The following is a 25,800-nucleotide window of genomic DNA, read 5'->3' as shown; positions in this document are numbered from 1 at the left end:
TGATGATTATTAAATACAAATGGTTAACTGTATTTAGAACATCAGTTTTTTGTATGCATATTTATAGTTACATTATCCCTAATATGCCGAGGTTACTCAAACTGATTAACTCTACTTCATCTAGCTAAAGCATCTTGAGCACAAACATTATAGATGATGATGATATTTACCGATTGACTTACGTAAAATAAACAGGTCCTTTAGTAAAAAATATGATCCGACTCAGTTGTATATTAAAAAGCAATTGTTAAAACTTAAAGTTCATTCGTTTTAAAAAAAAAATTCTCAATATAAACAATAATTACCCAAAATTTACCCAAATTTCAGAGGCGTAGCGACCCTTCCGGGCGGCCGGGGACAAACTTTTCGATTTGCACCCCCCCCCCCCCCTCAAAATTTCGATTTAGTTTTCCAACCCATTTTGGCGCCCCCTAAGGTCGGCGCCCGGGGACATACTCCCCCCCCCCCTCGCTACGCTACTGCAGTGTTTTAAAAACGAAGGGGTCGTTTGGTAGAGCGAACTAACCAGAATATATATTAGATTTCTCCCTTACCTATGTGAAAGTAAAGGCGGCTCTCACATAGTGTTGGCTATGCCCGAGTTTCAATTGCTGAGGTGAAACGGGTGAACTCTACTTCCTCTGCCTCATGAATCATAAGATACTATTCCTACCCCACCTCATAAATAATTGACATAATAAGGCGCAAAGAAAGCAAACGTTTAACATGAAAAGCAGGCTAATTGCGTCTTTATTGTATGCAAATGCCACACCGGTAAATATAACTAAAGTATATTTTTTTAAGTTTAAAAAAACGAATTTAAAAAAAAAACATAAGCAGAAATTATCCTTTTATATAAAAACTATTCATGGGCTCTTGCTTATCCCCAGTTACACCCGGTTATAATACTCTACTGCAGTCAAATATATTGATTTTCACAAATGTTGTAATGTTCTACGGCAGTCAAATATCTTGAGTTTCTCAAATGTTGCAATGCTCTACCGACTTTAATATACCCTTATTAATTCAATTTAAACTCAAAAGCAAGCCTGACTTTCATTATTCAATGGCATCTAATTGTTTCCCCTTTTATATCAAAGAGCATCATTCAATAGGAAGCTTCTTTTGTGTCTGTCCTGGTGTTATTTCATCCATAAAAGCCTTTCCTACGACGGAGTTGTGGCCCCTTGACAATGCTTTCTCCCACGCGTTAAACAAAAATTAACAGGTCACTAAAAAGAAGAAATAATACGGACAAAAGTGTTTAAATAGTCTGTATATCAAATACAAAATGTTGTCCGTGTTTCTTCCAGGCATCTCTTCGAAGAGAGTCTACCGCTCCCCCCCCCCCCCCTCATCGAACGAAATATTTATATAGAAAATATATACTTTTAACAGTGTCCGCCCATCGGAAATTTTATACCGTCCCCCCGAAAATTTAAAGTGCCCCCCCCTCCACCCTAATAGAGAAAAAAGTCTGGAAGACACATTGAATGTTATGAACGCGTTCAGGAACGTTAAGTTGACATTACATTTTGCTTGTGGCATGCTTATACAGTTATGTTTATGTTTTAAATAATTTAATGTAACGTTTTTATATTGTTGTACCGTCTTCATATACGAATGGTTCTGGTTAGAGCTCATTACATTTTCTATATCACATGGTTGGTGTATTAGGAAAGGCTGATGTATTATTAGCATGGTTGATGTATTATGGACATGGTTGGTGTATGAGGACATGGTTGGTGTATTAGGGACATGGTTGGTGTATGAGGACATGGTTAGTGTATGAGGGACATGGTTGGTGTATGAAGACATGGTTGGTGTATTAGTGACATGGTTGGTGTATTAGGGACATGGTTGGTGTATTAGGGACATGGCTGGTGTATTAGTGACATGGTTGGTGTATGAGGGACATGGTTGGTGTATTAGGGACATGTTTGGTGTATTAGTTAAATGGTTGGTGTATTAGGGACATGGTTGGTGTATTAGGGACATGGTTGGTGTATGAGGGACATGGTTGGTGTATTAGTTAAATGGTTGGTGTATTAGGGACATGGTTGGTGTATTAGGGACATGGTTGGTGTATTAGGGACATGGTTGGTGTATTAGGGACATGGTTAGTGTATGAGGGAGAGGGTTGGATGAGGACATGGTTGGTGTATTAGGGACATGGTTGGTGTATTAGGGACATGGTTGGTATATGAGGGACATGGTTGGTGTATGAAAACATGGTTGGTGTATTAGGGACATGGTTGGTGTATGAGGGACATGGTTGGTGTATTGGGGACATGTTTGGTGTATTAGTTAAATGGTTGGTGTATTAGGGACATGGTTGGTGTATTAGGGACATGGTTGGTGTATGAGGACATGGTTGGTGTATTAGGGACATGGTTAGTGTATGAGGGACATGGTTGGTGTATAAGGGACATGGTTGGTGTATTAGGGACATGGTTGGTGTATGAGGACATGGTTGGTGTATTATGGACATGGCTGGTGTATGAGGGAGAGGGTTGGATGAGGACATGGTTGGTGTATTAGTGACATGGTTGGTGTATTAGGGACATGGTTGGTGTATGAGGACATGGTTGGTGTATTAGGGACATGGTTGGTGTATGAGGGACATGGTTGGTGTATAAGGGACATGGTTGGTGTATTAGGGACATGGTTGGTGTATGAGGACATGGTTGGTGTATTATGGACATGGCTGGTGTATGAGGGAGAGGGTTGGATGAGGACATGGTTGGTGTATTAGTGACATGGTTGGTGTATTAGGGACATGGTTGGTGTATAAGGGACATGGTTGGTGTATTAGTGACATGGTTGGTGTATTAAAGACATGGTTGGTGTATTATGGAAATGGTTGGTGTATGAGGGACATGGTTGGTGTATTAGGGACATGGTTGGTGTATGAGGACATGGTTGGTGTATGAGGACATGGTTGGTGTATTAGGGACATGGTTGGTGTATGCTTGACATGGTTGGTGTATAAGGGACATGGTTGGTGTATTATGGACATGGTTGGTGTATTAGGGACATGGTTGGTGTATGAGGGACATGGTTGGTGTATTAGGGACATGGTTGGTGTATTAGGGACATGGTTGGTGTATGCTTGACATGGTTGGTGTATAAGGGACATTGTTGGTGTATGAGGACATGGTTGGTGTATTAGGGACATGGTTGGTGTATGAGGACATGGTTGGCGTATGAGGACATGGTTGGTGTATTAGGGACATGGTTGGTGTATTAGAGACATGGTTGGTGTATGAGGACATGGTTGGTGTATGAGGACATGGTTGGTGTATGAGGACATGGTTGGCGTATCAGGACATGGTTGGTGTATTAGGGACAAGGTTGGTGTATTAGGGACATGGTTGGTATATTAGGGACATGGTTGGTGTATTAGGGACATGGTTGGTGTATGAGGACATGGTTGGTGTATTATGGATATAGTTGGTGTATTAGAGACATGGTTGGTGTATGAGGACATGGTTGGTGTATGAGGACATGGTTGGTGTATGAGGACATGGTTGGCGTATCAGGACATGGTTGGTGTATTAGGGACATGGTTGGTGTATTAGGGAAATGGTTGGTATATTAGGGACATGGTTGGTGTATTAGGGATATGGTTGGTGTATGAGGGACATGGTTGGTGTATTATGGTCAGGGTTGGTGTATTAGGGACATGGTTGGTGTATTAGGGAGATGGTTGGTGTATGAGGACATGGTTGGTGTATTAGGGAGATGGTTGGTGTATTAGGGAGAGGGTTGGTGTATGACATGGTTGGTGTATGAGGGACATGGTTGGTGTATTAGGAACATGGATGGTGTATTAAGGACATGGTTTGTGTATCAGGAATATGATTGGCTTATGAGGACATGGTTGTCGTATGAGGGAGAGGGTTGGTGTATTAGCGAGAGGGTTGGTGTTCATTGATCTATAGCATTTGTATTGATAAATGATAAATGCTACAGATAGACGTCATTTGTATTGATGAATAGCATTTGTTTTGATGAAAGACATTTTGTGTTGACAGTGCCTAACCCTTCTCACGGACAATTTAAAATATCGATTACCTAAAATGATCCTTAGATCTAGTTGGTTAAACTTGGTTAACAAGACTACCGCTACTAAGTGAATGATTGATGAGCGGCAGAGATGTGCAAGGCTGACGAAGCTTGCCAAGTGGAAATAGTTGTTTTTGTTTAGAAAAACAACACGGGAAAAACAGATGAACATTTTGCTGTTAAGCAGGCATTAAACTGGAACTCACTATGCGGGATGGGGAGTGGGGTGTGGGGAGAGGGAAGTCAGCAGAGCAAGAAAATAGTGGAGGAATACAAAGATAATAGGACTTGAATGGCCCCAAATGAAGAGAAATGCCAAGAACAGAATGCGTAGGACTTTGATGGCCTCAGATGAAGAGAACCGCCCATAACACAATGCGTAGCACTGGAAGGACTTGCATGGCCTAGATGAAGAGAACTGCCTAGAACAGAATGCGTAGGACTTGAATGGCCCCAGATGAATAAAACCGCCAAGAACAGAATGCGTAGAACTGGTATGACTTGCATGGCCCAAAATGAAGAGAACTGCTTAGAACAGAATGCGTAGGACTTTGATGGCCCAGATGAAAAGAACACCCAGAAAAGAATGCGTAGTACTGGAATTGGCCCCATATGAAGAGAACCGCCCAAAACAGATTGTTAAGGAAACGTGTTGTCTTGTGTCTGTCTTTCCTTCAACCTCCTGACACATGCTCTTCCGCTAGACCACTCACTCCACAAAGTACTCTGCTAGATTTTAATAACTTGAATACATTACAGACAAAACATGCATAACTTAGTTGGTCGTTGTCTCGTTTACATTTTAGTTTAAACATATTTTTACTTGTCTTCAATATAAAAAAAAATAGTTTAGAACAAAATGGAATTTGTAAACGAATATTCATTTCACAAAACTTAGTTTCGGTGGATTAATTACAATATTTTGTATAGAATCGAACGCGTAATACTTTATTTTTACCTACCCGGTTCTCAGAATAAGAATAGGAAACGTACAGAAAGAACTGTGCTATGATATGGTTACTATCGTTTCAGAATCTGAAAAAAGAACAACGCATATTAAGTGTATATTGTTCAAATTATCACAAATCTATTGTAAATAAACGAAACCATCTGGGTAATAAATTTTTAATGCAGTCTTCAAATGCTGAGTACTTCTTCATTGATCAATAACATTTGAAATTTCTAATATCTTCAGGAGGAAGAGAGTACGTCACGGGTTTAAGTCATCGTCATATTTTCACGTTCATGCCTAAGACAAATGAGGCAGGTGAAGTAGAGTTCCTCTGTTTCAATGACCATGGTACATTGGAGGATAGTGTGGTCAGCAATATGTCCAGTCGCTTTAGTTTCTCTAAGGCGAGTCAGCTACACATCACAAGGCTATTGTGAATAAACGAACCGAAATGCGTCATATATTTTTAATACCGTTTTCAAAGGATGAGTACTGCTCCATTGCTCAAGAACATTTAACATCGCTAACATCTTTAGAACTGTGTTAGCACTTGAATAGTTCCCTAGAAACCACCCCAGCCCTTTAATCTGGTGCTAGTGTTGGTGGTTACTTGCATGAACCTGTAAACGAAACTCGAATGAACCTGTAAACGAACAAACAAATAAACAAACGCTGTTGCCTGGCAGTGTTGCTAGTAGTTACGTTGAGTTAAAACAAATATAACTATGCCCAGGCACCGTTTAGATCCACATTCAGATCCAGTTCGGTGTCTGCTGAGGATGGCGTCGTGGTGGACAGTTGTCTTGATTCTCCAGATTGGTGAGTTATTTTTTCTTTTCTTTTTTTTTTAATATCTTGTTCATTCGTCTTTGCCAAATATTAATTGAAACAGGATCGTTGACAAACAAATCGACTTATGTTTCTTTCTTCTTCTTAATTCTTAATTGTCATATTGGAAGGGATTTTCTTTAACACAATTAAATATTAGGTATCAATCTGGTATGCGCCATATAGGCCGTTGACTTCGATTTCAGCCTGCTTTTCTGTTTGTATTTGCTTCCATAGTCTTTGGGGTCATCCATAAATAACGTCACGCTTTTTTTGACGATTTTTACCTCCCCTCCGTCAAACGTCGTCACAAAAAGCCAGACCCCCCCCCCCTAAAATGACGTCACACCTCAGCTTACAAGCCCCCTCAAAATTGCAGTTGAATTTTTTTTAAACACAGCTAAATTTTTCCAAAATCTTGTCTGAACTCTGTCAAAATAGAGTATTTTGATCAATTCCTATTACAATTTATTAAAACAGTTTTCTAAAACGCAAAAAAACGTCTAAAATTCGTTTCCTAACATTGCTTTTTTATAATGCAAAAGTGTGACGTCGCACCATCTGAACCCCCCCCCCCCCTCATCACACACCGTCACAAAATTACGGACCCCCTTACCCCCTACGAGTGTGACGTCATTTATGGACGACCCATTTGTTCAACCAAGGCAGAAGTTTATTGTTTGTTATGTTTTTTGCTTTCCTAGATGGGTCACTGTCTACAGTTATGGAGTCTCATCTGCATGGGGTATTGAAGACGGAGATTTTAGATTTAGCCGACACGAGCTTTACTTACCCGACAACGTCGACCCATGACTTTATTTTTTTAAGTTTTAAAAATTAATATTTCTACATTCGTTCCCAATATCCGTGTATTTACGGACGGCATCGCAATTATAGAGCTTGAGGTGATAACTATACCGGTAGACCCCTTTTTTTTAGATTATTTAATTTCAGCTACAAATAGTAAATGTGTACTAATAGTATGACAATTCAAAGACAAAAAAAACAAAAGTTAGTTTTTCAAAAAGTTGTTTTCTTTCCTTTAATTAAGAAAAAGGTGTAATTGTTTTTACAATTTTACAAATTCACAACAAAATCAGAAAAAAAAAAGTTTATAAATTTCAATGAAACTGTGCACAGACATGAACAATGATATCATAAACAATATGACAACTTTTTTCAGTGTATCTTCACAAATAAACTAGTTATCCACATTGACATGCAAAGTATCTAAAATAAAAATGATCATATTGTTTATTATATCATATAATTTGTGGCTGAAATCAATAATCTAAAAATCCGGTTTACCGGTATAGGTATCACCTTAATGTTTATGTATTCTTACTTGTGGAATGGTTTTCAGAGATAACTATCTTCTATTAGTTGGAAAGTGGATTTCGCAAAAAAAAAAAAAATTACAATAGTTAGAATACCTAATTTGACATTACAAAATTAGAATTCGTCTTGATATGTTGTGTTGTGAAGCATGGATATTGCTTATGAATTACAAGATAAATTTGATTCTTCGTAACACAGTATCCAGATTTGTGAACACAGACCTTTAAAATGCAATTAAATTGGGGCAAATTACATCCGTAAGATCTAATGAATTTTTGGAGAATAAGTGTAATAAATTTGGCAAAGTACATAACACAGCAGTATAGGAAAAAAAACAGGCAAAGCAAATTCAAGGGGAACATAAAATCTGAAAACGAAGATGGAGATTAATATGCCATACGTTAACTCTAACCAGACAAGGCATACGGCATTTCAATAAATCCAAACGGAACAAGAGAAAGAGGGAAACATTAAAATAAATGGCTTTAGGAAATTAAAAAGTACATGAAAGTTATTAGAGAACGAACGACACTATATATATATATATATATATATATATATATATATATATATATATATATATATATATACTTTTTTCTCCTGTGTCCGCCCCCCACTCCCCCAATTTTGTTTGTCCCCATTCCCCCCCCCCTCCTCCCTCCTCGATCGGAGAAATATGTCTAAAAGAGAAGCACTGTGTTAAAATTGCTAAACGACACGAAATGTGTCAACGGCAGTAAACTCCATTTTAGTTTTAGTGGATTTTATTCGCCGCTTCAAGTGCACCTCACCGTACTATAATTTTTCACTGACAGGTGCACTGTGGGAGTACACAGGTGCCACGTCTTGCACGACCGACGACACGTGCTACTCGTCTCTGCATGTGGCAGGCACGTGCACGAGTGGGGTGTGTGACTGCGAGAGTGGTTTGGTGTCGACACGGACAGGATGCATTGGTGAGTAGACCATTGGAGTCGATATAAGTCTTCTTCTTCTTCGTTCTTAATTTTTAGAGTTGGAAAGGATCGAGCATTATCTGCCAGAGGGTTTGAACACGAGACTTTTTTCGAATTTATCAACCATGAGCTTTTGCCGACGCGACCACACCTCCACCACATTTAAGTATACGTGTCAACTGGTTATGCGCCATTGAGGCCATTGACTCCGATTTCAGCCTGCTTTTCTTTTTGGATTTGTCCAACCAAGAACAAACTACAAGGCAGCAATTGTTTGATTTTGGAGTTGTCTCTCCTAGAAGAGAGGCTGTCCCCTCATCTGCCAGAGGGTTCGAACTCGAGACTTTTCGGTTTAGCAACCATGAGCTTTACCGACTCTGCCACGCCGATAAATTTAAGTATAGTTTGATGTCTTTTAAAACAAAACAAATAAAGCAGGAATGATCTTCACTTAATTTTCTCGAATATTCGTATATAACACTACAGAGATGGAAACTCGGGGTATAGACATGATTTTAAATCAGTTTTCACATACTTAATTTTAAAAAAATAGAATAGAATCTCGATGAAAATAGAATTGAACACCAGAAGAACGGAAAACAATGTGTATAAATTCATATGCGTTTTTTTTTTTGATAAATCGGAAATAGCATAAAGTACCACTTTAGATCAAATGAAAATTTCTCAAAATTTGACAGAAGGCAGAGAATTAGATTTTTACTAACATGTGAATTTTCGTTTGTCTATGTGAAACAGTACTCAAGTTATAGACTTTTGAAAAACCAAAAGTAGAATAAGCTCTACTTCCGGTTGTTGGAAAGTTGATACAGAACAACAAATTTGATATGATACTTATAAATAAAATTTCATCAACCTAGCTGTAACGATACTCAAGTTATAATGTTCCCAGACATACACACACACACACACTTACATACACAAATGACATACGGACAAAATCAGAGGCAAACTTTCCATTTGTACCCCCCCCCCCCCCCTTCAAACTTTCGATTTGCACCGCCCCCCTCAAACTGCAGCTAAAATGACATTTTAATTTCTATTTACAACCCATTTTGGTGCCCCCTAAGGTCGGCGCCCGGGGACATATGTACCCCCCCCTGCCCCCCCCCCCCCATCGCTACGCCTCTGGACAAAATTCTATGTTTTTTCCGAATCAGGGAGGTGTAAAACGACGCGATTTGTGAAAATCTCGATCACAAATCGAGATATCTATTTTTTGCACGATTACAATACTTCCTCTATATTTCGTAGGCCTTTTCGAAAAAGTAAAAACCAACACGTATTTGTGTAGTGTGCATTTTAGATACTGGTGCTTTATCCAGCATCTATGCCCTATTCTCTGTGTTAAATTCCTTGGGCAAACAAATTTGTATCTATGATTTTAACGATGTTTTTTCAATATAATTTATATTTTTATATTAATTCCAAACGATATTTTTGTTTAAATTTGAGGCTAAGTTTTTTTCCTATTAGTGTGTTTATATGTTGCGTACTTCACTTCATACTTGATTCACAAACTACATTACAATATGTTATTGTTTACTTTCGTTCTAGGTGAGGTCATGCCTAAAATAGATGTGCTTCCAAAACTCGGGCCATCAACCACAGATAGCTACGCAACAATGAGTATAGGTAAATCTAAAAGTAGTTCAGTATTTTTACAAAGAATTCTTTTAAAAATTGCAGAATCATTCTATATCTCTCTTTAAATATATATATATATATATATATATATATATATATATATATATATATATATATATATATATATATATATATATATATATGCGAATTATATGAATATTTAAGAGGGTATAGGTGGTTGAGTGCTGTAACATTCCTCAAACAATGTTCTTTCCCTTTGAAAACTTTTAACTACATTTCGTTGAGACAAAACTATCCCACCCGCACAGTCATCTATCCTAGCTGTGTTCTTATTGATTTAGATTCTTTCCTGTGATAAGATTATATTTGCTTTTCTTAATTAAGTATGTAATAAAATATTTCTTCTTTTTCGCTAACCTATTTTCTACAAAATCGCTCTAACAAAGTATGTAGAATAGTTAAATTATTATGAATTTCCTTGCTTAAGTAATCAATAATAGATTTCGTTGTTTTTTTTTTTTCGCTTACAAATTTTCAATAAAATCTCCCTAACAATGGATGTAGATTTGTTAAATTATTACGCATTTCAATGTTTATCCTCAATGTAATTGTTTATTGTGAACGCAGGAAGCGGAGAAGTGTTGGTAGGGAAAGACATCAAACTTGTATGTAACCCAAACTATGGGGACGGGACGTTCGTATGGACAAAAGATAACACGCCATTGACTGACAAAATCAACAGTGAACTCATTTTGACAAGTGTGATAACTGCCAACACTGGAGACTACAGGTTAAGGAAAAGTTAAATTTAGCTGGATACGATAAGATAGATAAACTATTTTGGTAAAAGTTAAAAATATTAAGGGTAATTAAATTTGCCATAAATATTTGTTTTAGAATAAAAACAGCATACGACAAGATAGATAAATTCTTACGTTAAAAGTTAAAAATATCAACAGTAATTAAATGTGGCATAACTATTTGCATAAGAACAATAAACAGTGAATGCGTTAAGTTGACATTTTATCCCAGAAGGTATAAATTGAAATTGAAGTAGCTTTTTCTTCTTCGTTCTTAATTCTAATGTTGTAAGGGATTTCCTCCAACACAAGTATAACGTGTCAACTTGTTATGTGCAATATAGGCAAATGACAGCCTGCTTTTCTTTCTGGATTCGCTTCCAAAGACTTAGTCCAACCAAGAACAAACTACAAGGCAGCAGTTGTTTGATTTTGAAATTGTCTCTTCTAGTGGCTGTCCCCAGCTAACAAGCCTCATCTTCCTGGGATTCGAACATGTGTCTTTTAGGGGTCCAATCATGAGCTTTAACGACCCGACCAACCGAAATCCCAATGTTTCTCAAATTCTCCAAAGTGTCAAAGTATTAATACTCACACACAATATTAAATCTGGGCTCAATGGGTCTATGTTGTGTTCAAAACCCCCGTCCTTGGATCACATGCAACTCTTTGAATTTTAAAATGCATGAAAACCGTGTTTATTTAATTTGGATATGTATCTATATCTTTTTGTTTTCTCATATTTTTCTCTTGTTTTTCTAGGTGTAAGATAAAATTTACCACCGGAGACTTCGAGACAGCCTTCAGCGCACCTGTGAAAGTTTCAGTCATTGGTTAGTGGCAGGGTTTCTTACAGACTTTTTTAAAATCCTAAGTTGGGTGGGGTGTGTGTGTGTGGGGGGGGGGGGGGGGTCGCGGGCACTCAAGACTTGTGGGTAGTGAAAGTAGGCGGAGAATTGGAGTACGCCTATATATTTTCTATAAAAATTCAATTTTTGTTTAATTTTACGCTCCTAGGAGGGGTGGATTTTCCGAAAACGGGGAGAGGGAGGTACTGCCCTGCAAAGAAATGGCTGAAAAATCATGTTTTAGTGATAACAATTGAAGAAAAATCTGATACTTTTATTTTTCAATTGGTGATTGATACTAATAGTTATGGTTGTCACATTTATTTTCAAATCAATTGTAAAAAAAAGTTAGCAATAAAGTATGACGAAGAATGCTATCAACAGAAAGAATTTTAGATGCGTGGACAATTTTACCATTTAAAAAAAATATATGACTGATAAAAAAAAATGTTGCCATAAGATTTAATCGATAAGTTAATATTTCAGATGGTGTTGCTACAAACTTTGCGATAGCACCTCAGGTGGTTGGCATGCCTGCACGTGCATTCGCTGGCGCTACTCTCAACCTAAAGTGCGTCAACATCCCATCTGGACTGACCTTGACCTACCAATGGTTCGTGGGTGGGGCTGTGGCGTTGGGGTCATCTGGCGATTCCTTATCTGTAGCAACTCCCTCTACAGCTACAAAATACAAATGTGTGATCAGTACAACTGACACGATCAAACCTACGGGACTTCCCGCAACCAGCGCGGAGGTCACCTCACCTACCATAGCATGTAAGTTGTATTTGTGTGTTGCGTTTGTTCAGCTTAATTTTATAATAAGGCTGTTATAAATACGGAACCGTGCGGTCGAATGAAAGAGCTTTCGGCTGCTAGCCCAAAGGTATTGAGTTCGGATCTTCATCCAGATTCGGTATTTCAGGTCTTCGCTTCATGACCCCCTTACCTTTCCACCCCCACACCCCCAAAAATCTGCTGTTTGGATCCCAGAGTCCACGCAGCTCTTATGGGTACCTGGCTCATTTTTAGTAAATTAAAGGCTGTTGGGTATAGTGTGGACCACATTATCCCCTTCATATGCCGAAGTCATAAAACAAATGATCTCTACATCATCTGCTCTGTAGATCATTAGGTCTGAAAGAGGAACTTTGCATTATTGTAAATACCCGAACTATGGAAACTGGACAACAAGTTATTGGCAGAAAATGAAAATTCCCGAAAGACACATGCCCGAATGCCGTTCGTGAAAAAGCCGATTTCCATAATGGACACTTGCCCGAATGCGACAAATGCCCGAATAGACACTTGCCCGAATGCGACAAACGCCCGAATGGACACTTGCCCGAATGCGACAAATGCCCGAATGGACACTTGCCCGAATGCGACATGTGCCCGAATGGACACTTGCCCGAATGCGACAAAATATTTATATATATACATATATATATATATATATATATATATATATATATATATATATATATATATATATATATATATATATATATATATATATTGCAGCCGCGATAGCTGGAGTTTTCTTGTCGAACATGGACCCTAGTAACCCACCAGCAGACCCGAATGGACCCAGACCTGACGTCCCTCCAATAGCCTATGCTGAAGCTGGCAGTACTGTGACGGTCTTCTGTGCGATCAATGACACGGATCTCATTGGTGAGTTTTTTATTATCGTCTTTTTCTATAACATAGGGGACACATCTCAAGAGACTTGTTGTTTGAATATGTATATGGGTCAAGTCGCAGGTTTTAGTATTAAAAAGGTGCCAATGTGTACAAAATATGTATGTTTTTCAACATGAATTTTTTTCATACGCAGAGTTTCTTTCAGGCATCTCTTCCAATGGACGATTCCGCCCCCCCCCCCCCTCCAAGGGGAAAAATAAAAACACATATCATTTATGAAGAAAATATATACTTTAACCAGTGTCCTTTCCCCAAGTAAATTTGAGTATCCCCCCCCCCCTCCTCAAGTTTTAAGTGACCTCTTTACCACTACCCCACCCCCACCCCCCCCCCCCCCCCCCCCACACACACACACCGTAGTAAAAATTTCTGAAAGAAACCGGTTCATATATGCTTTAGTTATCTTTTTTTTTTAAACCCAGTTTCAGCATCCGATATCACTAACTACGTGTGGAAGAAGAATGGGTCACCTATTACCGGCAAGAACACAGTATCATTTACAACGAACAGTCTTTCAGACTCAGACAATGGAGCCTACACATGCAGTGCTACGGTGAAAGGTGTTGTGTACACGTCTAAGTCTGTGCAGCTTGTTGTTGGTGAGTACATGTAGACGAGTGATGAGTATTATAAGTCACCTTTAAAAGACTATAAAAACAAGTGTGAGTACTATCATATAAGTGGTGAGTACTATCAGATAAATTGTGATAAATATAAGATAAATTAAAAGTATTATCAGACAAAAGTGTGAGTACTATAAGATCAATTTTGAGTACTATCTGACAAATGTTGAGTATTATAACACATATATTAAGAACTATCATACAAATTGTGAGTACTTTCAGGCACATTGTGAAAAATATCAGAATAATATAAAGTACTATCAGATAAATTTTGAGTACTATCAGAAATTTTTGAGTATTTTTAGACAAATTTTGAGTACTATCAAATTGTGAGTACTATCAAGTTGTGAGTACTATCAAGTTGTGAGTACTATCAAGTTGTGAGTACTATCAAGTTGTAAGTACTATCAGACAAATCGAAAGTACTATTAGACAAATTGTGAGTACTTTCAGGCAAATTATGAGTACTATCAAACAAATTGTGAGTACTAATCGGAAATATGCTCAGGCACATAGTAAGGACTTTTATATAATTTAAGACAAATAGTTTATACTATCAGACAAATACCAAGTATTATCAGATACATAGGCCTGTCTAGATGGTGAGATGGTAGAGGTTCCGACTGCTAACGTAAAGTCTGTAGTTCGGATCCCGGGTTTGAGCCCGTAGGACGACATTGAGCCCGCCCAACTTTGATGGGTACATGGCTCAGGTTAAGAAAACTAAGATGGTTAGGCATATTGCTGACCACATCATACCCCTGTATGGTGAGGCCAATGAAACTCTACTTCATCCAGAGTTTCTTCCAGGCATCCCCCCCCCCCCCACGAAAAAATTCTACCGCCCCCCGAACAAAAGAAATATATATAATTTTTATAGAAAATATATACTTTTAACAGTGTCCGCCCCCCCCCCCCCCCCGAAGAAAGTCTACCGCCCCCCCCCCCCTCCCGAAAATTTCAAGTGCCCCCCCCCCAGGAGAAAAAAGTCTGAAAGAAACACTGACTTCATCTGTCTCATAGCCAAACATGACGATTGTTTAGCACATTGATGAGTAGTGTGGCCTCAGCTCAAATTACTCTTAAATGAATACATTTCTATATTGTTGTTTTGTAGAGCTTTTATTTTTAAATAATTTACAGATAAAAATTACCATGTAGCAAATTTTCGATGATTAAAGCAAACATAAAATATATTTAAAATATGTTACCCCCTCTTAAAAATACAATATAAAACGACATTTTGATTTATGCATTCAATAAAACCAAGTGCGACAACCTAGACTAGATCTATAAACTTGCTTCATTAATCTAAATTCTAAACCTACATGTCTAATTATATCAATACACTTTGTATCAACAGAACCTAAGCTAATAGAAAGAGTAACTATTGATGTGTATCCAACCAAACCAGTTCTGGGGGGATTTGTCTACATGTACTGTCTAGTCAGGACAACTGACCCTCGAAGAGTGACCTACACGTGGAAAAAAGGAGGCAATACTTTGTTTAACATCACTGATGAGGCCCTACAGGTAAGTTAGGGCTGGGAGATTATAAATAGAATCTGTTTATACGATGGGTACAGGGTTTCTTTTAGATATCTCTACGGGGAGGGGTAGCAAGCAGAGGCGTAGCTATGGGGGGGGGGCAGAGGGGGACATATGTCCCCGGGCGCCGACCTCAGGGGGCGCCAAAATGGTTTGGAAAAAGTAATCGAAAGTTTGAGTGGTGGGTGCAAATCAAACGTTTGGGGGGGGGGGGTGCATATCGAAAGTTTGAGGAGAGGGAGTGCAAATTAAAAGTTTGAGGAGAGGGGGGTGCAAATCGAAAGTTTGAGGGGAGGGGTGCAAATCCAAAGTTTGAAGGGGGTGTAAATCGAAAGCTTGTCCCCGGGAAGGGTCGCTACGCCTTTGGTAGCAAGTCTACCTTCCGCACCACCTTCTTCTTCTCTTCGTTCTTAATGTTGGAGGGGATCGAGCCTTATCTGACAGAGGGTTTGAACTCGAAACTTTTTTGAATTTATCAACCACGAGCTTTTTCCGACTCGACCACGCCTCCATCACAATTAAGGATACGTGTCAACTGGTTATGCGCCATATAGGCCGTTGATACCGATTCCAGCCTGCTTTTCTTTTTGGATTTGCTTCCATAGCCTTTGTCCAACCAAGAACAAACTACAAGGCAGAAGTTGTTTGATTTTGGAGTTGTCTCTCTTAGAAGAGCGGCTGTCCCCAGCTAACGAGCCTCATCTGCCCGAGGGTTCGAACTCGAGACTTTTCGGTTTAGCAACCATGAGCTTTACCGACTCGACCACGTCAACCCTCCCCACCACCGAAAACACACCCTGGACGAAATTGTAAAATTATATCACTTTTTAAGAAAATATATACTTTACCCTATCCCCCCCTTCTCCCAAGAGTTTCAAATGCAACCCGAACCCACGAAAGATTCAAGTTTCAAACTCCTCTTCTTTTCCTTTTTGTACTTAAGACACATGGGGACTCCACAGAAAGCTCCCTCCACTTTTGTTAATCACCACCAATTTTCCTGGCAGGCCCCCATGACAGTCCTGCCTCTGCCAGTTGCTTCTCCACCACGCGCCTCCACTCCTCCTTCGGCCTTCATTGTTTTCTCTTTCCTTGAGGCGTCCAGTTTGGCACCATTCCTGCGATGTCTTCTGGATTCATTCTTAGGACGTGCCCCATCCATCGCCATCTTTTTTCAATGATATAAGTTTCAACCTACAAAATACTAATCTGTTTTACAATAGTGACTTCTAATTTAAATCCTAGTTTTTTTAAGTTTTTACTCACTTGCTAAATCTATCTTATTTTTCCTTCATCGTTCTTAAAATTCAAAATTGGAAGGGATTTCCTCAAATTCAATTAAGTATTTCAACTCGTTATGCTCCATATACGCCGTTGACTCCGATTTCAGCCTACTTTTTTTTTATTTGCTTCCTCAACTTTTGTTCAACCAAAAACAAACCACAAGAGTTGCTGTCCCCAGCTATCTCTCATCAAATACTACCAAACTAAGGCGTAACCACGTGTTTGATTGTTAAAAAACTTGAACAGATGTTTATATTGTAGATCAATGGACTAACAGCTGCTGATAATGGTGTCTATAGTTGTGAGGCTAGAGTCGGATTGGATTCAGACTCAAATACATACACACTTAATGCTAAAAACTTGAGTAAGTAGTTACCTAGTGATTACAATAGTTTATTATTGGATGCTAAAACAATTGAGTAAATACGATCTTATTGATTTGAATAGTTTATTATTGGATGCTAAAACTTTGTGTAGGTAGTATCTTATTGATTTTAATAATGTATTATTGAATGCTAGAACTTTGAGTAAGTAGGATCCTAGTGGTTTCTATATTTTTTTACGAGAATGCCACTTGCAAAACCTGCAAAGTCCACTTTTTAATAAACCGGGAGTGATCTCCCCTAAACTTTCTCGAATATTCTTATATAACTTGGAATATAGACATGGTTCTTAATTACTTAAACTTTTAAAAATAGAATCTCATCGAAAAAAGAATTGCGCATGAAGCGAACGCCAAAACAAAATGTGCATAATAGTGCGCAATATTATTAGTACTTTATAAATTTACATGCGTTTTTTGAGAAATCGGAAATAGCGTAAATTAGTACTTCCGGTCAACGAAAATTACTCAAAATGTGACAGAAGGTAGAGAATCAGATCTTCTACTTACATGTGAAATTTCATTTATCTATCTGAAATAGTACTCAAGTTATAGGCTTTTGAAAAATTCAAAGTAGAAAATGTACCACTTCCGGTTATCGGAAATCGCTCAAAAGTTGATACGGATCTACGATTTTGATAAAATACTTATATATGAAATTTCAGCAACCTAGCTGTAACGGTACTCAAGTAATCGTGTTTACACACACACACACACACACAGAGACACACACACACACACAGACACACAGACATACGGACAAGATTGCAAAATTATGTTTTTCCGTATCAGTGAGATGTAAAACGTCGAGATTTGTAAAAATCTCGATTTTTTTTTTGCACGATTACAAGACTTTCTCTATACTTCGTATATACGCGAAAGTAAAAAATAGAAATAAGTTACTATTACAGCCTTCTTAATTAAGTGGCAATTAAGTAGCATACATATTTTTTTTTTGTTGTAAAAGGTATTTATTAAAATAATTTATGTAATAGTAAAATATCGAAAATTCTTAAGATAATTAATCAAAAAATAATTTAAAAATCGATTTCCTTTAAATCACCCAAAAGTGACCTAGCAGGCTTTGCTAGTGAACTTAAAACTTTATTCTTCATGTTTAAATTTTGTTCATGCATACCTTTTAATCAGTGTTTCTTCCAGAGTTTTTCTCCGGGTGGGGGGGGGGGGGGGGGGAGGGCACTTGAAATTTTCGGGGGCGGGAGGGGGGGGCGCAACTAAAATTTCCGGGGTGAGTGGACAGAAGAGATGCCTGGAAGAAATTCTGATTTTAATTGAATTACCTTATTTTTTTCTTGTTATTAATTAATACGTTAGACCTAAACGAGTTTTTCAACAACTTTTTACGTTCATCCCCATTTTAGCCACTGAGACACCTGTGGTGACGTCAGATTGCGAAAACGATCTGTTTGGTGTGGGAAACACGTACACGCTGACCTGTGGAGAAGACTACGACTTCCCTTACCTGACTTACAGGTGGTATATAGGGGGATCAAAAGTGCCAGGTAAATTTTTTAAACCAAAGCCAAATTCACCGACGTCAAAAATATAGAGTCTATATATTTCGTTGCAATGTTCTTTGAAGATTAGTAAAGTCTACTTTTGATAAGAGCTAATAATAGGTTTAATAACGACTTGTGGAGGCCTCAACCTTTTTTTTAATATAAAAAAACCAATGTCCACTTTTTTCTATACATAGCTAGGATTATCAACTACTAAAATTATGATTTTTCTTCTCTGTTACATTATGCATTAATTACGTCTCCTTTTAATAAGAGCTAGCCAGATTTTTCTAGTGAGCGAAGAATGGAGGTGTAAATATTTCTCTTTTCTGTTTTTCTGTATTAAGAAAACCAGCCAGCCCCCCCCCCACCTCGTCCACTCAGCTCTGAAGGGTACCTAACTCATATTAGGGAAAGTAAAGGCGGCTGGGCATAGTACTGACCACCATATCTCTTCATACGTTGAGGTCAAGAAACATATAAACTCTACTTCATCTGCCAGATGGATCGCTAGGTCTAAAAAAGATTCCTAACTTCATCACTGCTGTGGTTGCCTTGTGCCAATCATCTTTGCTATTGTGCTGAAGATTAGGCGATTCCTTCGAGTTCGGTCCATGATATTCCAGCGTCTTTGACAATTGATCTTTTTAAATATTTACTTTGACCTCCCCAGAAAAGTTGTATAGATCAACGAAATTAGTGAAAAAAAAAGTTAATTATAATTTTTTCTCAATCAGACAAAACCTCACTGAACTATGAGATAACTGTGAAACCAGGGACAACCAAATACACGTGTGATATTACACTGGGCTCCGACATATCCAAGACCAGCAGTGACCTCACGGTCGTGGCTAAACGTAAGAGATTGTATTTAGGCTGCGTGGGTCCTCTTCTTCTTCTTCTTCTTCGTTCTTAATTTTTAGTGTTGGAGGGGATCGAGCCTTATCTGCCAGAGGGTTTGAACTCGAATTAATCAACCATGAGCTTTTACTGACTCGACCACGCCTCAATCACAATTAAGTATACGTGTCAACAGGTTATGCGCCATTGAGGCCATTAACTCCGCTTTCAGACTGCTTTTCTTTTTGGATTTGCTTCCATAGCCTTTGTCCAACCAAGAACACACTACAAGGCAGCAGTTGTTTAATTTTGGAGTTGTCTCTCCTAGAAGAGGGGCTGTCCCCAGTTAAGGAGCCTCACCTGCCCGGGACCTAATAGCCACGGCCGCTTTATTAATGCTGGTTCCAAATAGCGGCCATGGCTATTTGCACCCGGGTCTGAATACAAATTGCCGCTAGTAATGCTGGGTCTGAATAGAGGCAATAGCTATAAGAACCCGGATTCTAATAACGGCTATTAGGCCCTGGGTCCGAATAGTCACTTCCTTATAGTTAAAAACTGCATGTTTGCATTATAAAGCTACCTGGTTTATGTATTTAATCCTTAGCCAAATAACAAAGATCCGCCCGAGTGGTTAAATTAACACATAAGGTCAAGGTTATTAGCTTACCTGTAGTATGCAGAGACGTAGCGAGGGGGGGAGGGGGGGGGTACATATGACCCCGGGTGCCGACCTTAGGAGGCGCTAAAGTGGGTTGAAAAAAAAATTAAAAGTTCATTCTAGTTGCAGTGTTTTGCATTAAAAAAATAAAAAAAAATATATGGGGGGGGGGGGGGAGGCGCCAAATTGAAAGTTTGTCCCAGGGCGCCGGGAAGGGTCGCTACGCCTCTGTTTGTATACCTTGAATTCCAACAAGTCATATTACCAAGCACATAGCCAGTTTTTATAGGCCTATTAATAAACACTGCCTAGGTTAAAAGCTTACTTAATGAATGCCTTTAATTCTAATGAGTCACATGACCAAGTTTTTAGACGGTGGTTATATTAATAGATAATGTCTAGGTTAAAAGATGACTCAATAACTTCCTTTTATTCCAATCATTCACATTATCATCCTCTCTCCCCCCCCCCCCCACCCCGTCCCCCGTCCCTCACACACAATATTTTTAAAATTTAATTTGATAAACGTATTTCCCGCATTTTTTTTTAAAACTTTTTAATATAAACTACTAAATCAATAGATGTCTTTTTCAATTTTATAAAAGCTTTTGTTATAATAGTTATAAATTTAAATTTTAATATTTATTATATAAATAACAAAATAATAGACATAAATACTTTTTTAAAACTTTACAATAAATATCATTTTGTTATTTATAATTTAAAGAAATGTTAATTATTTTACTATATATAATTAAAAGTAAAAGAAAAAAGTATTCACATTAATTGTTTTATTTACTTATAAAAAAGTAAAAATACGTATCAGCAACTATTGCATGTAACAAAAACTTAACACACTTTCTCTCTCTCTCTCTCTCTCTCACTCTCTCTAGAAATGATAGATATAGTAGTCAACGTGGGCCCTGTTGAGCTGGACTCAGCCCAGCAATACCAGCCAGTTACTGGCACCAACGCCACACTGACCTGCCTCGCCACCACAGCAGACGGTGCATCAGGTGCACCCACCTACAAATGGGAAAAGGGCGCAACCCTCTTGTCATCAACATCCGGACTCACCGTTGCTGTTACTGCTACGGTTGATGGCGTGTATAAGTGCACTGCTACCATGGGAGATGAGACTTTAACAGTCACTGTGAACGTTGCACACTCAGGTAGTTAGCTGACATGCAGGGTAGTTAACTGATATTCAGGTAGTTAACTGACATTCAGGGTAGTTAATTGACATTCAGGTAGTTAACTGACAGTCCAGCAGTTAACTGACATTCAGAAAGTTAACTGACATTCAAGGAGTTAACTGACATTCAGGTAGTTAACTGACATTCAGGTAGTTAACTGACATTGTACTGATATTGAAGTTGTTAAATTGACCTTAAAACAAAAATAGCGGTGTCATTATTGCAACACTATAAGAAGCACACTCAGAAAAATGATATAATTAGCATACACCAAACTTATATATATATATATATATATATATATATATATATATATATATATATATATATATATATATATATATATATATATATATATATATATATATATACATATATATATATATATATATATATTTATAAGTTGATGCAAAGGTATTTTAAATTATGTTAATTATATTTTCAGATAATATTCAAACACCAACAATAAACACAACAGCAGATACCTATGATGCAGATAGTAAGGAATCGTACAGCGAGGGAGCTGACTATGAACTAACATGTGAAACAGCATCGTACAGCCCTGATATGCAGTATGTCTGGACCAAAAACTCTGTCACTGTTGGTACCAGTAGAGTCTACAAGGTAAGGAAATAGCATTATCACATAAAACAGTCGTAATGGCAGAATTGATAACATGTATATATAAACGTACTTTAAAGCTTATATATACATTATATATATATATATATATATATATATATATATATATATATATATATATATATTGATTTATGGCTATTCTAATAATGTATAGGGGTTGTAATAATTTAATTGATAACAGATAACAAATGCCAACAAAACACCAGCAACTGGTGACTCTGGTACCTACATATGTACTGTCAAATTGGGAGCTAAATCAGCAACTAGTGCAGCTAAAAGTATCACTATTGGAGGTAAGTACACACAGAGGCGTAGCGAGGGGGTGGGTGGGGGGGGGGGGGGGCGGGGGGTGTTGACCGCACAGGGTGACACCTATTTAGGGGGGGGGGGGACACCAAGGCAAAAAATAGCAAAATATATAGAGAAAAATGATAATTCCACTTAATTAAGTCAATAATTCGAGTGATAAATAGTGTTTTAAGAGGTGCAAATCGAAAGTTTGAGTGGAGGGAGGGGGGATGCAAATCGAAAATTGAAAGTTTGTCCCCGTGAAGGGTCGCTACGCCTCTGGGGGGGGGGGGTGACACCATTAGTGCCGCACCGGGTGACACCCGGCCTCACTACGCCACTGTGTACACATTCTTATGATTTGACTAAGCACGGATAATACGTTTTTTATAAATACTAGTGAAGTTTGTGATTTTTTTTATTATAACTTGATTATAATTTTTAGTTGTTGATTGTAAAGGAGAAAATTGGTGTTTTATTATTTAAGGTTTTTTTTTAAAACTATAATGCAAGCTACATGGCTAAATTATAGCTGTTTATATATTTTTCTTTTTATTATAAAGTATTTGTTTTAAAATTATTCGATTTAAAGAACAAAAAATAAGTTAATATAGTCAGCTAACAAGTATTATGCCTGATAAGAAAGCAACTGATCCTCAGCCAATTTGTAATAGAAACATAAAATTTAATAATACACTTCTATTGAATAATTCACTTTTTTTCCTTACTATCGAGCTTAGGACATTTTTTTCATGCTCCCCATTATTCCTGTATACTTTTCATTTCTCAAATTTCTCTTTAAAAACCTCTGAACCATTTTAAACGAATCTATAAAATAAGAGAAGTTACAATACCTATAGCCACAAGTCATGAAATAAAAATAGAGTTTTACTTTTACGTAACGTATAAAAACATAATGACTAATTATTTAAGGTACTATGTCTATCTCCTTTATTATTATTATTATCTGTATTATTATTTAATTATATTTTTTATTTTCATTTATTTTAAGTTGGTTTTTTTATTACTTAATAATATTATATTTTTAAAAATGTATTTTTATTAAACCGGCTTTGGATAAACATATTTTTTTTATTGTCAACATGAATAGGATATAGTTTCAATGAATAATTACAACTATTTTTATAAAAAATAATATCATTTACCAGCAAAGGGTCAACCTTGTCAATACACGGATGACTGTGATGGTGAGGAGTTTCGCAGTGTGTGTGAAAAAACCGCTGTGTGTGTGCTACTGGCTACACACAAGAGAGAAACACATGTTGTGAGTTGAAGTGTTTTAATAGGGCTGGTAAGTAGGTCACTAACCAGTTCAACGGCTCAATGAAATCTGCATGAGCTATAGAACTGGTTGGTGACCTACTTACCAGCCCTATTCATAGACAGATTTTTTTTTTATTTGTAATACATGTAAAGATTAAAAAGAAGAAATCTACTCAAAAGTATAGGCAAAAGATTTGATTTCCACGTATCACACCGAAAACCAATGTTGGTACATTTGTTAGAGTTTTTATTTACCCCACACAACCCATCTATATAAATCTATAATGTCTGGCGACACACTTGAAGGAAACAATTGTTGTGAGTTGAAGTGTTTTAATTCACGTACAAAAAACATGAATTAACTTTACCTAACCCTCATCACACACAACACATCTGTAAAAGTCTATAGTATTTGCTTATTTAACTTTTAGAACATTTTCGTGGCAAACGAATTTTTTTTCAATGTCAATGAAATTATATTAAACGCAGATATTAATGCCTCAAAAATGTTCTAAAATAATTTTAATATTCATTTGGGTGATTTGAATTAATTAGAACATTGGTGAAAAAAAAAACGTTATGTCTATGTTTCTCTCGTTGTAAGTTTGAGTTTTAACATATATTATTGCTTATTTTTTTAAGTCTATTATTTTATTCCTATAAGGCATCAATACTAGAAGTTTTTAAATATGTTAAAATTTTCATTTACTTACATTGTTTCCCTTGGATTTGTATCTAAAAGTACTCTCCCCTGTTACTATTTTTTAAATCAAGCTTCCACATATTTTATCAACTTTTTATTGAAACTCATTAGAATAGCATATAATAATGCTGCTTTTTTACTACTTATACACTATATATATAAAAACTAATGTATGAATATTATGAATTAATCTCCAGCTGGACAAGGAATAGTGACCATCTCTATGCTTCTACTTGTATTGTGTGGGCTCATCAAACTGATCCTGTAACTGAACAACAGAGGACAAAATACAGTCTAATGTTTCAGGCAATAGGATTACACTGTCCTTACACATTAGGGGGGGTCGTCCATAAATGACGTCACACTCGTAAGAGGGAGTGGGGTCCGTAATTTTGTGACGGTGTGTGATGAGGGGGGGGGGGTGTTCCGATGGTGTGACGTCATACTTTTGCAAGATAAAAAAAGAAATGTTAGAAAACGAATTTAGCCGTTGTTTCGGCGTTTTAGAAAACTATTTTAATAACTTGTAATAGGAATTGATTAAAATACTCTTTTTTGACAGAGTTAAGACAAGATTTTGGAAAAAATATCGTATTTTAAGAAAAAAAATTCAACTGAAATTTTGAGGGGTGGGTGTGGGGGGGGGGGGGGGGTTGTAGGTTGAGGTGTCACGTCATTTGAGTGGAGGGAAGTGGGGGAGGTAAAAAATCTTTTTTAAGCGTGACGTCAAATTTAGATGACCAAAATTTGTCTAGTCTTATGCAGGTATAGTTTGATTGTGTGCTGTCTTACACCGGGTTAATAAGATTTTACCCTCATAAAATAATTTTTTTGTATTTATTTTTTTCAAATCTATGACAAGCCTGTATCTCTAAGTCCATAATGGATTGCAGAACAAGCTTTGATTTTTTTTTATTATTAGATGTGTTAGTTTTATAGTGTTAGTTTTATAATATGATGGCGGTTTGTAATACATGTAAGATTAAAAAGAAGAAATCTACTTCACAAGTATAAGCAAAAGATTTGATTTCCACGTATTTACACCGAAAACCAATGTTGGTACATTTGTGTTAGAGTTTTAAATATATAAAAGTTAAATACTACATATTACATTTTATTAAATTTGCTTGTAACTATACAAACATCAATAAAATTCAAATATGAATTAAGTAAATGTAACTAGTAAGATTGTATTTTGTTAATTCATTTTAAAAGGTAAACACCGACTTCAATCTTTCAATTAAAAGTGTCTTAAAAAACACTTATTTGATTAAAGAATGATACTTTTATTTTTAATAAATTCATAATTGGTATAATTTGTCTTTTATTAAAAACCGTATATATCAGTATTATGCACCATATTTTATGATTCTTATATTACCGACAATTATGTATGTGCTGTGGTATGACATTAAAGGCAATCAGATTTAATCTAAGCCATAATTAAACCGCATTTTTAATGCACCATTCTCGGTATTTATTTTATCAATATATCACCTATATACTAAAAATCAACTATATATATTTATAAACACAGGAACACATACTTTTATTTACATATTTTTTCTTATACACTTTAGCATATCTGAGTACATATGGCACCATAGTTTAATAGACAATTGGATGAGTTGTGCATAAGAAATCCAATCACAAATCCTGGGTCCTAAATTGAGAAGAGCAGAGTTTCTTCAGGCATATTTTTCCGG

General features: G+C 36.9%; 1 protein-coding gene across 1 annotated transcript; it reads left to right on the top strand.

The window, feature by feature from the left end:
* Positions 1–5,745: 5,745 nt before the first annotated feature.
* Positions 5,746–24,393, top strand: LOC131929059 (protein sidekick-2; the record flags this gene model as incomplete). Its single annotated transcript, XM_059285249.1, is given in 17 exon segments — positions 5,746–5,839; positions 8,002–8,142; positions 9,718–9,795; positions 10,396–10,558; positions 11,331–11,401; positions 11,903–12,193; positions 12,941–13,093; positions 13,546–13,722; positions 15,110–15,279; positions 16,840–16,942; positions 18,343–18,483; positions 19,218–19,337; positions 20,875–21,153; positions 21,623–21,801; positions 22,001–22,112; positions 23,277–23,392; positions 24,292–24,393. Coding segments are annotated over 17 exon segments (2,403 nt in total).
* Between the last annotated feature and the right edge of the window lie 1,407 nt (positions 24,394–25,800).

Source organism: Physella acuta, unplaced genomic scaffold (genome assembly GCF_028476545.2).
Source record: "Physella acuta isolate Inbredline_101_S28 unplaced genomic scaffold, ASM2847654v3 ptg001587l, whole genome shotgun sequence".
Lineage (NCBI taxonomy): Eukaryota > Metazoa > Mollusca > Gastropoda > Physidae > Physella > Physella acuta.
Note: the sequence above shows the minus strand (reverse complement) of the source record. Positions and strands in the feature narration are given on the sequence as shown.